The sequence below is a fragment of the Styela clava genome, chromosome 15 (genome assembly GCF_964204865.1).
Source record: "Styela clava chromosome 15, kaStyClav1.hap1.2, whole genome shotgun sequence".
In the NCBI taxonomy this organism is placed as follows: Eukaryota; Metazoa; Chordata; class Ascidiacea; order Stolidobranchia; family Styelidae; genus Styela; species Styela clava.
In genome coordinates, this window is record NC_135264.1 from 6,811,755 (window position 1) to 6,827,451 (window position 15,697).

A 15,697-nucleotide genomic window follows, 5' to 3' on the forward strand; every position below is an offset into this window, starting at 1 on the left:
TTATTGGCATTCGACGTCGATGACGGTATAAGAAAACTGCTTTTAAATGTTTATTGCACCTTTCCGAATAAGGGCGCTTAGCAGTGTTAGCACGCCTAATGGGCTAGACATTGGTACTAATCGTTGATTACTATGTTAAAACTGGTATAGACATTTTTCACACCAGTATCATTTATTATCAAGCCTGTCTAGTGGCTATAATTGCCGGTAATTAAATGATCTATGCTACGTAATGCAGGGTATACATGTTATGAAACCAAGTTCTGCATGATAGCCAATTTTTTCATCTGTGAAAACGGCATTACTTGAAAATCACGCCGGAATATATATTCTGTGTCGGTGGACCCGAAACGTAAATGAATTCCGGACAATCCGCGAGTGACTGTGTGCGTAAATCGTTAAAAACGCAGGGCTCCCGTCGCGCCTGATGATTTGAAATAGACGCGGTGTCTTTTATCAGTTTGGCTAGTTTATATTTAAACTCCGCGTTACGATGTGCTGTATGTCTTTCGTTTTTACGTTCGTCTTCGTCGATAATTTTGTGTACCACCTACGCGTGGTTTTCATTCATGCGCGTATTGTACTTTATTTTGACATAATTATAGTCGAAGCGGGAGTGCTGAAAGAAGATTTGGGCTAGATGTAAGTAGTTTATTTCGAATATATCTCGGAACTGTAATTTAAAAGAATGTGTTCAAGCTGCATATGTTCAATGCGATACAAGAATGGCGTACCTGTTGTAAATCGACTGATGAAGATTGTACTATTTGTGTCAAACTTTTTATCTTGGATCGTCGGTCTCTCTTTGCTACTGATTGGAATATATGCCAAAGCCGATAAATCATATAATGCTTCGAATTTGCCGAATATGCTACTGGATCCTGCAACACCCATTCTTATCCTGGGTGCTATGCTATTTTCAGTCACCTTTTTCGGGTTCGTAGGCGCTTTGCGCGAGAATCTATGTATGTTGCAGTATTTTTCTATTGCGCTAGCCGTCGCCCTTATTTCAGAGCTATGTATCGCCTTTATCTTCGTGGTTACATCAGATAGCGTTCGGTCACATATAGAAGAGATGATGAAAGATGGTATTCAACATTATCGAGATGACCCAGATCTTCAGAATATTATTGACTGGGGACAAGAAGAGTTCAAATGTTGTGGGATCCACAGCGTCAGCGATTGGAGCAAGAATATGTATTTCAATTGCTCATCAGCAAATCCTGGCAGAGAACGATGTGGCGTTCCTTATTCATGTTGTTTGCCCCCTATTGGAGACGATGTCGTAAATACCTTATGTGGTATGGACATACAGAGTATGAACTCATACGATATAAAAGTAGTTGTATACACAAATGGGTGTTTAGATGCGCTCGTCACTTGGCTGCAGAGTAATATGTTTCTTATAACTATTCTTATTGTATTTTTCTGTTGTATACCGCAAATTTTAGGAATCACTCTATCTCGGATATTGATCATACAGATAAAAGACCAGGACTTTTACACTAAAATAGGTCTGTTAAACCCCCGGGGTGAATTTGAACTCACATGGTTTTCCTAGTGTATGTGACAGTCCCGTAACTAACTCGTGTGTTGATGTACGGTATGTATATATTTTATGCCCAACGCTTGGTAACGCAAACGCGTGCACGTTTTAAATCTGTCATTTTCGAACGTGTTTATACGCCGTTCACGGTAAATTTGTCCATCAAAATACAGTACTGGTTATCGATCAGCATCACCATTATCGAAGCCTATTATCACTAAATACAGCACTGGAATAATACAAGTATTTCTTATTTTCTCTCGGCATGTCATTTACTGCGCTTGATTTGTTTTTTCAATACGGTTATTTCATACCCCATATTTTATTATTTAGGTACCGCATTTTTATGAAATTTATGTTTTTAAATGTATTTTATTTATTTTTCTTAATCATTTTCATAACACAACTGGTAGATAACAACCCATCGTCGTCGGAAATTTTAAAAACCCCCTTATGGTATTTAGTTATGACACAACGTTTATCCATTGTTTATATTTAAATCATCTTCAATCATTCTATAATTACTTAGACTTTTTTGGCGAATTCAGTTAGTTTGACTTAAGTATGCCACATTGATGTCTTTAATTTCTCTGAATTAAGAACTTGAGTTGACTTAATAACCGAACTATATGATTCAGTTTCTATATTGCATGTCTCGTCTCGGGTAAAACTGCTTTCAAGTTTCTTTTAATACATGTAACTCTATATTGGTTTACACCATATTGCTTTGCTACAGCAGCAACAAATAAAACATTTATCAATGGTTTCGTGTACAGCACAGAAAGATAATGATTTCTGCCGTGTGGGAAGGATGAATCGGATATTAAATTTAAAATTGTTGAGTTCCGATTCATTTATTCCCAATTTCTCCACACAACCTGAACATACCACGTTTAAGCCATAGATAGTCGCACTAATCTGCGGTTATATCTCGGATACACACCCAAAAATGGTATTACTTAACAGCTTGCTTTCTGCCTATGCGCGGTTGGTCTGGTCTTATTCGGAGCCGATCCTATCGAACTAATTGGAGGCCTTTGCCAGAGGGTCAAGTCACTTTCCAGGTTCAGGTATAAGCTTAAAGCCCAAGCTATTCCTCTCAAATATGAAAAAGTGCAAAATATAAGTTAGCTTACAGTAAAAAGTATATTTTATTAACACTACTGAAAAAACCGTTCCACAATGTTAAACTGGGGAGATGGTATCCGCCAAAACGAGGAAAAAACATGTCTATCGTTGATTAGTAACAAATAAGTATGCTTAATTAATGTAAAGCTATAAAGATAAATTTGTAAAACCAACATCCCATAGGACTATGTTGCTTTGTTGCAGAAAAAAATGCATTGCGATCTTCTGACTACATTTCATTAACGGTCGAGTGACCTCAATAATAATAATAATTTGAAAATATACATCTAAGATGGTGTAGCATGCAACCTCTGTATTACAAGCTAGCAACGAATAATAATTACAATGAAAATTTCTGTGAGTAAAATATACTGAACGCACCAAGATTTAAAAATTTTTTGTCGAATCATGTCCCAAGCTTCTTGTACGCCACATTGGGTTCCGAGATGATTTGGCAAAATATTTTATCGGTCATAATAATTTTACTATGTACAAAGTAAGGTCACTTGATTTGAAATTGGAAAAATTAAGAAAATAAAAACACCGATAGAAACAGGGATAAAATTCTCCTGTAATGGTGTTTTGGTGCAACCATGATTACATTGTAAATTTACCTGGATATAAAGAAATATAAATGATCAATCCAAATAAGATAGAATCGCTGGTTTGAAAATTTCTCATCGCATATATGCTGCATTTAAGGCTTGTTTATGCCATTTAAGATAATGTCAGTCGTTTCATTGTCAATTATCAGAGTGCTGAAAATTTAGATAGTTGTCATTATGATGTCACAGGGGAACACATTTCAGAATTCGTTATTCATCTCATATGTTGTTCAATTCGTTCAAGGTTGACTCAAGTTCAGATTTCATCTCTTCATTCTGTCGTGTTTTTTTTTCGATTTCATCTACAAGGTGACAAATAATAAACAAATACTTGTTTGTCTAGTTCAAAAGTGGTTGAAAACTCGATTACAGCTCATTGAGAACAAAAATGTCAGTCGGAAAGAAGATGCAAATTGAACCTTGAAAGTAACAACTTTCACAATCCATTGTCTTCACATATCCGGAACGAAAAGAAGAATCAAGAGAGGATCATTAGTAGCAAAAGAAGATGAGAAATACGTAGTCAGAAAAAAGAAAGGAGAAATCAGGCTTTTTTCACTTGCTGATATCGTAACCATAGTCTTTGATGATCCATTTTCATGTCGTAGAGCATGTCTTAGAAAAAGTAGTGGAAACAAAAGAACAGACAATAAGTTGAAAAATAGGTTGGTTATCAATTTGTAGGATCTCATAGTTTCCAAAAACATAAAAAACGATATTACATAGTCATTCATAAATTACTCAATTCATATTTATCCAACAGAGTCACTGATATTTTTTTAATAATAATAATAATATTCATCTGTGTAATTCTTTTTGAAAAGTGAATTCATAAAACTAAGAACTTACTCTCGAGTTCATTTACTTCCCTGTTTAGCTTTTCAACTTCTTGGCACTTGGCCTCAAACAGTATTTGCAACTGTGAAAAGATAAATCGTTGGGGGTTGGTTATGACAAAAAATTAAATACACAAGAGAATTAGCATATCAATAAAATTCACCTCTCCTGCCTGAGCTTTCCATTTATCAACAGCTTCCTGGGATTCCACTTCTTTGTCCTCAAACTGGAAAATCAAAATACAGTTGTGTAGCACAGTGTTTAAACTGAAAATATCAAAAAAAAAAGCATATTTCTGATAAAAATAATGCAGAGAATAGAAAAGGAAGATGATAGCTTGTCCAAGAGTTACATAGGTTAGCAATATCTGGATTCCTTTTTAGCAAGAGTTACCTTTTCCGCAGTCTCTTTTAAAGCATTCAGGCACCTTAATGTAAGATGTGCAGTACGTCTCTCTTCAAGAGCTTGCCTTGTTGTATAAAGAGCACATATAGGATGAAATACAGTATATAAAAGTATTTTCATTTTTACAAAATATTACATCGTCAGTGTCCAATTAGGATTTAGAGAGAAATTTCATCAAAAAAACCAAATGCCGTACCATTTTGCAAAAATGTAAATTGAAAAAAAGAAAGAAGTTTGAATAGAAATCAGAAGTGAAGTGCAGCCTCAATGTGGAACAAGAGTGTTTGTTTGATGAAACATGCTTGTCAAGACGAAATGGAAAAAGTGAGAAAAAAGATCAAGGTCTTTTATTTCGAAAATGTTAGATACACACTTGATTCTGCATTGCATAGAACGACTTCAACTCTGATTGTGCTGCCTGAAGCACATCTTCACAATTTTTCTTTTCACTGTAATTCATATTTGAAATAATTAGAAGCAAATCACAATGAAAACCCAATTCATGTCATCTATCATTTAAAAACAGGCAAAAATAGAATGTCAATATGGACAAAAATATTTGCAGTCAGAAATATATTAAAATCATGAAATACATCAAAATTTGAACTTTAAATTTTATGAAATTCATCAATTAGTCAAGAGCTATGATGTTTTTTACAATGTCCAACCTTTGTCTATACCACCATATATTATTGCCTAAACTCTTAACAACACAGACCATTGTATAACACAAACTATGGGTAAGTCTAGCTACCGGAATCTACTTTTATATTCCTATATTTGTAAAGTGATGGTCTCTTTTACAACATATTCAAATGAGACTTAAGGAAAATTGTATAAAGCTCAACACCTAATGACAAGAATGCTTTATAATTCAAAGTTCTTTTTCGTCTACTAAAAATGAAATATTCTCACCTTGTAACAATTTCTAATTTGTCTTCAGCTAACTGGAGCTCTTCTTCGATTTTTTTAAACTTACGATAAACCTACATATATAAACAGGTATTTCATGCATGATGCTCTACTATGAAGTAGAAATTTATTAATGAATCACGCAAGATGAGGCATGCGACTAACTTCACGGCAGGAAATTTTTTAGGTAGAAACATTGTGAGAAAATTGTTTTTTTCTTGAAAGCTTGTGGAAATTTATAGCCAATTGACTGAAAGAACTTTTTTGTTCTTACTCACCATTGGAATTGTTGTCACGATAAACATGAATGATCTTGCATGATTCTTATCTAAATTTCCTACTATCTTTAATATGGGACTAAACCTATGACTAGTACTTGCACTGGCAGTTTGTCAAGGTGCTTTACAGTGTAAAAAAGCTTTTGACAATCATGAAATGCCATGCCATGTTTTTTACTTGGAATGTCGTGCCACAACTTACAATTCTGCTTCTTCAACACGCTTTTCAGCCAGCTCAAATTCAGCTGTGATAACAACTAGCTTACGAGCGATCTGAGATCCCAAATATAAATAAAATATACTGAGAACCGAATTTCATTCCAATTTTCCACACAGATAAAAGCTTGATTTGGTATCATTTGGCTTATCAAAAAGTACCCAATTAGCGAATTCAAGAACTTTGAATGAATGATGGAACATTGCTTTCTACATAAAAGCAGTCTTTATAACTCAAGTCACTTTTGAATATTACAAAAAAACAGCTAATAATTTTGGGGAAAATTCAACAAAGTAATCACCATTATTACACATGAAAAATAATGTAAATCTCAACATTGAAAAGTCAATAAGCATGGCAAACGACGTCAAAGACATTAAACTAGGAACAAAATGGTTTTGAAATATGCAAATTAAAATGACTAACCTCTTCATATTTAGAATCAGCTACTTGTGCAATATCCTTGGCTTGGAGTAACTCACACTGTTGTTGTTCCAACTGGAGTAAAATAAAAACAAAATACTTTAAATAAACTTAACTACCGTATATTTAAGGCCGGTATCAATAACATGGATCATAAATTCAACTAGTTTCAAAATAAAGTCCTAACAGTCTGAAATATTATCTAAATGGCTTTGTCAAAGTTTTGTCTGTTATTCCTGATGTACGCTATTTGCTTGGTTTTCTAATTCAATGATAAGCATACTAAAACCTTATCACCTGTAACAAAAAATGATACATCGATCAAAACTTACAGTGTTTGCTGTATTGTCTTCTAAATTCACATATTTCCGCAATTGCCTGAAAATAAAATCAGAAAGTAAAAAAAACGAATACAACCAATCGAATAAAACTAAATAAACTTCTAAATCATCTTGATAAAATTATGGTGAGAAAAAGAATTGTGTAGGTTAAAATCTTTATCAGAAAGAATATCAATTTTTTTTTCAATAGATAAAAAAAACAAATGAATTTCTAACATGTCTTTGTCATCTCTATCAGCCTCCACTTCTGTCAGATTTCTTTTCATCTCTTCAAGAGCCGTTTCTGCCTTTTCTAAATCATCTTCAACCAATTTGAGTTTCCTTATTGAGGACTCAGATTGAGACTCGAGCTAAAATAGAGTTTTAAAATAATTACAATATAAGAATTAAAAAATACTTTTTTAAACAAGATATATATTATATATATATTACATGCATGAACAGCCAGATATAAAAAAAATCAACGAGTTTTTGTAGTATTCGATTATCGAAGTTATATGAAATGAGTCTTTGAATTAATGCAAAATATATTGAATAATGTTTGTGATACGGTCCACTTCTATGTGGTAATTTTTTATAGTTGCAGAAAAAAAAATTACAGTATTGTTGTATCAATTCTTTTTCCTAAAATATATCTTTAATTGCAAAGAAGATTGCTTTCTATTACAATTTTGGGTACTCCCATAGTATGTGTACCAGGTTAAGGTTAGGCCATAATTTTATTCAGATTTTCCTTTTTTTAGTTCTATTATAAGTTCGGGGCCTGTTTGTGTTAACCAAGGCAGAAGTGAATATACCCCCTGCCCAAAGGCTTCCGTCCCTTTACACAACTTGATGTAAAGTAGGCGAACAAAATTAGTTACCTCCATATTGGAACACATACTTCTGGAGCGCCCAATTATGATCTACACGAAATTAAAGATGACAATTTCATTGCTTATTGCGATTGATTTGAAAAATACGTCATCTACAGCAGAATATGAAGCATGTTTCATAAAATGAGCACACAGAAAGCTATAGAATCACATTGATCATGAATTCATTATTATTATTCACGACCCTATACCTCATTAATCTGTTCATCTTTTCGTTTAAGAGTTAATCTCAATTCATCTATTTCATCAGCTTTGTCTTCTACCTCTTCTTTTAATTTTTGGATTTTTATTTTAATAGCATTGGCCATTTTGGCAGTAGTTATTATTTACAATAAAGATTATGAATTTCTATAAGCACCTGTTCATGTCAAAGTATTTTTAGTACACTATTCTCAAAGTTTGGTTCTCAACAATAATATGCAAAGAAATTTAACGAGGAAAAATTTATCTATTTAAATAACTCTTGAAGTGTTGTTATGCCATTGTAAATCTGTATCATATATGTTAGTACGGCACAGTTCTCCGACCCCAAAAATAGCCCCCACATTAAAAGACATCAATTATAACATCGAGTACAGTCCCCTCCTTCACGAGACAGTTTGGACCACCATATCGACGCTGCACAGTAACTTAAAAGAAGGAGAACTGTGCCCTACTCTGTGGAAGGCAGTCTGAAACCACCGCATCAAACCTGCATTATCACTAAATATACTTTAACATAAAGTTCAGTTGGCCCTGAAATGTAAAAAAAAAACATGGGGAAAAGCTGAGAATATAGTAGTGTCTGATACGGGTACCGGTAACCTCCAGGAGCCTGTTAACTCTTTTCCAACGGAGTATTGAGAATGAGGAATAGTTAGCAGCCCTTTTTCATGAACCGAAAAATAGAGATGTTGATTCACAAGCTGAGCAGTCTACATCGAATTACACTCAACAGTACAGACAGACAGAATTATTCTAAGTTAGAATACCGGGGTCTAGTATAGTTTAGTACCACAAGTACTTCCGGTGGGCGTAGCATAACGAATTTTGCATATGCTATTCCTAACCCCCACCTGACTATGCCATCCAAAAATTACGTCACTAGGACGTCACCATCACGTCATTGGGATTGCCAAAGTATAATTACGATCGTCCGAAATGACATCTGCGCCGCCGATAACGAACTTGCTATACCAGACCCGAATACCGGTACGTACTGGTGTACAATATACATTCTGTATGCTGTCAATTCAGCAATTTATTTTGGTATGATATCAGAATATTAGTATACTGGAAAAACTGGTTGGTCTATTACTATACTAAGAATTAAAAAACGACAGCAGCAAAGCTATTTTACTTAAAGAATTTTCCGTCTTTGGATTTCAAACAATTCTGTCATTTCAAGAGTGCTAACTTAATCCAGTAACTCAAGGAATTGCCTCGCTTTCAATGCTACCTTTCAATTCATAAATCTGTCTAACACTACCGCCAATATCATTTATAAAAGAATTAATAGGAAACTGCAATCCATATGGAATTAATAACTACCGTAACTTATAAAACTGAAATCAACCGAACGCCCAACGGAACTGGCAGCCATCAGATAGATACGTCATACCACTCGAACGAATGAGCAGGGCGTGCCGCGTTACAAAGAGAATAAAAGAAACAAAGAAGTAAGCGTCGCGAGAAGAACATCGCGCCGGCGTGAAAGAGATCACGTGACTGACCAGAAAGATATTTTGGTGAGAGACATGGTGAACGATGTCAAATTCAGGTATCTTGGCTAGCGAGTTTCGTTTTCGCAGCGGTCTGAATTTCGCTAACACGGAAAGAGTTACATCTACATGAGGAATTACAGCCGCGAATTCATTTCCTACATTGATCGATTATGAACGCTTCGTACTAGGTTCAAGGAAATCGCGTTTATAATAAACTTCAATCTTATTTTAGTTTGCTATGAACCTTCTATTTAGGAAATTCTCCTAACGAAAATATTTATGGCATTTTAGCGAAGAAATTTTCAAACATATTTATACGCGTTATTATATTTTTCCTGTATCTTACTTATTGACATTTTTGGGTGATAAAAAATGAATAATTGAAAGGGCATATCAACCCTCGGTAACAATTCGATATATGAGCCTCAATCAAACGTATGTAGGGGGTGGCAAGCATTCGAGATGATTCTAGGTACTATGCTGCAATCCCCCTGACTATTAGTTATTTAATTTGGCAGAGGAGACCCTGGCGACAGGGTAAAATTTACTTCAAAATACGCGACGCGAGGTCAAATATTCGCGGACTGGTAATCTATATTTACGATCACACGAATCATTACAACAATATCATTTTTGGACTAATATAGGGGGTGGGTTATAAGCATCATTGCCAGAATTGAAACAAACTTCGTTCGCATGAGTTTTAATTTGATTAAGTACCAATAGCTAAAGTTAGCTACAAACCATATACGACAGAGCATAATTGAACCATTAGATTATGACTGACTGAGCGCCTTGCGGTAAAAAGCTTTGTAACAAATGACTGTTGTAAACTCACTAAAGTACACTTGTGGTACGACGCCGCGGGCGAATAGTTTCGACGGAGAAACGAAGCAATCCCGGAAAAAAGAAACAGCGAAGATAAACCTTATCTCGCTGAGCGGAGAAATTTCTGCCTTTTCTAATTTTCTTCAACTGACTATATTTGGGTATAACATTTGACCGCAGAGGTATCGATTTAACAAGATGGTGTCTGGCACTTATGTGACAACAAAATTATTTATTTAACCCGATTAATAAAAAATTGTCCCCGACAGGACAAAACATTACATGGTATTGTGTGATCTTTCAGTGAACGATATTGTTGTTTGTACAGTATTTTGGGCGGAGGCACTGACCGTGACAAATGCTAGCCAGAAAAACATTCGCACTTAGTCGTTACTTAGTTAACACAGACGACCGTGTTCGTTCGGTAGCACATATCGAATTGAAAAGACAACGAAGTCCACTATGCATACATATCTAGTAGTGGGATTCAGCCGCTTGGCACCGGTTCTATAGAACCGTCTCACGGAATTTTATTAGATCAGCGAACCGGTTAGCATTACTGGTTACTGTCAATGTTCTGTTTGTAACAGAACCGGCTGAAAAATATGACTTTTGTGAAGATACCGGCTGACAAAAAAATTGAATCCCATCGCTGTATATATCCACAAACAATAAGCTTCTGAATATATTTTTGTGTTCACGTGACGAGAGATAGAGTTATCGTCTTTGGCAGATGGCCGATATCACCATTAACACATTCTTTGGCCGATTCCAACAGTTCATTCCTTTGCGGAAAGCATCGAATAGCTCCAGGGTAAATGCAATTTAATAGATGCAATGTAAGTATTGCCCACTAGACATGAATTGTTACAATTTAACTGATAATGCCCATAGGTCAAGTCGCAACATAACGAAGATTGCATCGTGTCCAGCCTCGAGTGTCTTTTTCCATCCCTTCGATATAATTATGACGATCGTATGAAACGAAATAAAAAAATATCGCCTTACAAAACGTCTATCAACTAATATTGGTCGTTATGCACTGACTGAATGCAGCGAATTTGAATGAATTAATATTAAGTAAACACGAACACTTTGACGGGAGATAAATTCATTCTGCAGTACAAAAGGACATACGGAATTGAATTATATTCCAAATTCCGATACAACGCGACCATATAGTGACAAAATCTTGTTTAATGGATTTATTGCGTATGACATAGAAGATTAGTTTTGTTACGCGGACGAGCGTAGTCATCGACGAAGCCAGCTCATAAAATTAAGAATCAATCACGTCGGGAAATCCAATAAATATCGTAAAGAAGAATATCTCATCACTACTCATTCATCCTCCTTTGTATGTTTATTTTCCCACAGCTAAGTCAGTCAATTTGTTGGTCATAAAATATGACGTCACGCAAACTCTTAACCCTAATAATACTTGACTACTTATACTAATGAAAAAGACAACAGTACGAGAATGAGCTACTGTCAAAAAAGTCAATTCAGAAAACTGACAACCGACTTCGAATTCCCCTTTATCTTTTTAGATTTATCCGAAATATAAACTTACTTTCATAATACCGCTCGTTCATTATATACCCCAAAACGCACCAATTACAACATTCCAGACCGAATAATGAAGTGCTATTTGGGAGAATGTTTCAAACCACACAGGCCCAAGCAGACATTAGGCCAAATATGAAGTCTGGTATGTATGCCAAGTCAAATCATGTTCTTGCTCGATTGCGAGAAGTCAACAAAATATTACCGACCCTATACATTTTTTTCTATTCCTGACATAACTTCTGTTTTAATGACAGTGGGTCAGTCCATACCACAACACTCGAGATGTTAAGAGTTCCTATACCTCATCGTACTTATATCAGCCTGTCATCAAAACATGACAAAGAGTCTCTTATTGAGAAAACAAAATTTAAACCTTTGTATTATGGTTGGAATTTTTACGAGTAATCTATTTGCGCAGCCGCAATGACGTCATGCATATTGATATAATGATTATACATACATGACTTCTCGAAATTTAAAATTACTAAAATACCATGCCGATTTGCAAATCGATTCTAATGAAATCGAAATTCGTCGTGTTATACTTTTATCAATATTAATTACCTAAAATTACAAAATTTGATTGACTCATTTATAAGCGTTGTTATGAAATGTTTTATGATGGCGATTTTGTCATACAGTCATAAGCTAAAATAAGTATTCCTCTGGGCAGAACAGTCGATTTGAATAATCTAACGTAGACCACATATATTCAATCCAAAAATTTTAGTTACGTAATTACAGTTATTAAGTTGCTTACATCTGCAAATTCTAGTTTCAATTCTTCGTATTGTCTTCTGGCATCATCACGCTCACTCGTTGCTTGGTCGGCCTCGTCCGATGCAACCTTCCATTTGTTTGTCATTGAATCGCATTCAGCCTGTATCTGAACAATGAATTAATTGAAAAAGTTATTTGTTTGGGTACGGAAAACCCCCAAAACTTAGCAATGCAGTCAAAATATTCCGGATGTATTCACGAAAATGTTGTCCGTTGAATACACGTAGTAATTTCGAAAATATTGCATTTTACTTCAATATTTAAATAATGTGCTCAATAACAAAAACTAGACAATAAGCATTGCAGTCATACTTCATCTATCTCTGCTTCCAGTTTTTTCTTTTCTTCTAAGACTTCGTCATATTTTTCCTCAGCCGCATCGGCACGATTACGGAGATCCGTCATCTTCTTTTTAATTTGATCCATTTTGATATTTTATGGTAAGCTATACTAGGTTTCAACAATTAAAGCAGATTCTAAAAGATCTAAATGCGCAGTAATTGCAATCGGTTAGAACTTTGGGTAAGGATCTACGAACCTCGCGACGCTCGACCCACTGAATGTTTTTCGATCGACATACAAAACACACAGGCTATATCAGACAAAAATCATAGAGCGAAGAAGGCTAGTAAAAAGAAGAGTAGCGAAAAACGGTGAATATATCTTCTCAAACGATGCGTGAACTTTTAAGTACGTCGTAGTCTCTTAACTCTTCGACGCGAAAAACTATATCCATAAACAGTCTTTTTACGAGTGGGCTGTGATATCATCCGGGAATAACTAATAACAACAAATTGTCGAAACGTGTTATCAGCCCGAAATAAGGAATACAATATTAAACAGTTTGTGTGCTATTTTAGTTTATATACCTACAAGGCATATCGATAATGCATCAATAAAAATGATTTTGGTCGGTGTTCGCAATTACCGCTTTCTCGAAAAATAGCCACGCTTTTGCGAGAGCATGACTTCGTCATGCACCAGCGCCTTGCCTTATAAGGTAGTTTAAACTGTTCTTTTATGGTGTGAATGAGTGTCGGGGAACGCAAGGAATGTTTTTAAACGTCACTCTATGAGGTAGAGGCGCTCGCCTTGAATTGAATATTTTTTATTGGTCTGACGACTGTCTGCTTGATCCAACAATTTTTGGGATTTACGCAAAATACACTTCAAGTAGGAATTTTACTGGTATCGAAAATATATATAACAGCATGAATAAAATAGTAATGCCCCATTCAAATTAGGCAATAATTAACAAATAAAGTCATAAAAATACTCTGACCTCTTAGAAATGCAAATGCGGAGATGGCATAACACAGTTGCGTGTATTTGGTATACACTCTTGATAAATTGAGTAAATATTTACATTATTTAAACCACATTTTGTTTTATACTTGCTAATTCTCAACACTGAGTGAAAATGGCATTAACGCAAAGTAAACATAGGAATACAATTGAAATCGGGACACACTTTCAGGTTTGCACATATTTACTTTATCCTCATAAATGACCTAATTAGCTACTCTTACACTCCAATGTTTTCAGGCCGTAAAGTTCTGTAGTCGTATTTCCATGTTGTTATACTAGGCGGAGTACGTCTTTTTCTTCTGAGTCATAACGCCCACTAAACTTCAGTACGCTCCAGCAGTACTAATCGAACTTTAGATTGACCTGCTTGACAGATATTTAATTTTTAAGTGCTCCACGAAAGCTGAATTAGTAGTTAGTACACATTTCCATGCAAACACAAGGACCATGGCCAGTTTACCCATTCCTTTTCGATGTAAGTATATTCCTTCTATTTCAACTATCTGATCTATGAGCTACTCTATTTCTTTACTACATTTGAAGATCCATCACGTGAATCCAGAGACAACGGTTCGAATATTTCCTCATTCCTCGATCACATTATGTTGAAAATCGACTCGATGAAATGCTGCGATCGTTTCCTACAACACAGATCACATATCCCTATATGGTTCTTCAGAAAAAAATACTTAATTTTGGACTTCGGTGAAGGTGCGCACGATGAGCGCTTTGACGTACCTTTAAAGATCGGCTGCGTTTGTTGTCCTCAAATGCAAGCCAAAACCTATCACGTACTTGACTTGCATTAAATAACACATATCAATCATGTTTAACTGCAAAAAACGTTCATTTTAGTTATGACATCATGTTTTTTTCTTCCAATCATCACGCTCGCCGAGACGTGATGACGTAATAATGCGTCCATCACCTTCGTTCCGGAACTGAAATCAAAAACCGTGCACAATCTTATTCAAATGAATAGTCATTTCTTTAGCGCATTGAATTGTTACATCCGCTGGATATATTTATGACATCACACACATCTTCGGAAATCGTTGGTGTGGTTTTGTGGATTATGATTACATTGATTACTTATACGCTGCTATATTTTAAAATCACTTCGTGAGAACTATATTTTGACGAGGGGCTCACCAGTATGGAGGTAACCAATTTTGTTCGCCTTCTTCACATCAAGTTGTTTAAAGGGATGGAAGACTATGGGCGGGTGTATACTAAGAGGATATATTCACTTGGCCAACACAAACAGTCCCCGAACTTGTAATAGAACTAAAATAAGAAATATCGGAATAAAACTATGGCCTAACCCTTACCTGGTACACTTACAACGAGAGTACCTCTTCGACTCAGCATGAAAGACACGAAAAATAAATATTGGTTATCAAAATGAAAGAGCTGTTAAGTTTTGTACGAAATATTATGAATACTTATTAAAGATAATGATCAGGCGAATAAATCTTCAAAAATGACTGTACATATTAATTGATCATGTGCGATTATCATCTTCATATTGTAATAAAGAGTGAAATAGTATTGCATATGAATATATGCGAGATATGCTAATTCAGTTTATCTGGCTACGTATGAGTATCTATCAAAATCTAAAAAAAAATTCGAATAATTCTGAAATTGTGATTGAATACCAATATTAAACTTTATGTATGAAAAAAGTTGGAAAAATGTGACACAATGAATTAATACATTAACTACATAGATAGAGGATATTAAATTTTATTACGTAGAGGTACTCTCAGTTATATTTACTTACAATACAATTTTATTTCGATCTTTGGTATACAACACAGAACACGGACAAAAAACACAGTGCGACGGAAAGTTTGAAAAAATAACCAAAACCAAGGTTTATAACAAGTGCTGTAACTAGCGTTTGTGCCCATTCACCCACACTCACATAAGTAACAAA

The 15,697-nt window shown here is 34.9% G+C and overlaps 2 protein-coding genes across 3 annotated transcripts; one reads left to right on the plus strand and one right to left on the minus strand.

Moving 5' to 3' along the window:
• The first annotated feature begins 299 nt into the window (after positions 1 to 299).
• LOC120334676 (tetraspanin-33-like) lies at positions 300 to 2,256 on the plus strand. The gene has a single exon (XM_039402178.2). It carries the CDS (start codon positions 689 to 691, stop codon positions 1,559 to 1,561), a length of 873 nt encoding a protein of 290 aa, XP_039258112.2. The 5' UTR covers positions 300 to 688; the 3' UTR covers positions 1,562 to 2,256.
• A 417-nt stretch (positions 2,257 to 2,673) lies between these two features.
• On the minus strand, positions 2,674 to 12,999 carry LOC120334677 (uncharacterized). Of its 2 annotated transcripts, XM_039402179.2 has the most exons (10): positions 12,760 to 12,999; positions 12,428 to 12,553; positions 6,909 to 7,042; positions 6,684 to 6,729; positions 6,355 to 6,426; positions 5,437 to 5,507; positions 4,895 to 4,970; positions 4,280 to 4,342; positions 4,129 to 4,198; positions 2,674 to 3,581 (listed from the first exon to the last, which is right to left on the minus strand). In XM_039402179.2, the coding sequence occupies exons 1-10, from the start codon at positions 12,871 to 12,873 to the stop codon at positions 3,499 to 3,501; spliced, it is 855 nt and encodes a 284-aa protein (XP_039258113.2). In that variant the 5' UTR covers positions 12,874 to 12,999; the 3' UTR covers positions 2,674 to 3,498. The 2 variants fall into 2 exon arrangements, with proteins under 2 accessions (XP_039258113.2, XP_039258114.2); XM_039402180.2 differs by lacking the exons at positions 12,428 to 12,553; positions 12,760 to 12,999 and adding an exon at positions 7,759 to 7,926.
• Between the last annotated feature and the right edge of the window lie 2,698 nt (positions 13,000 to 15,697).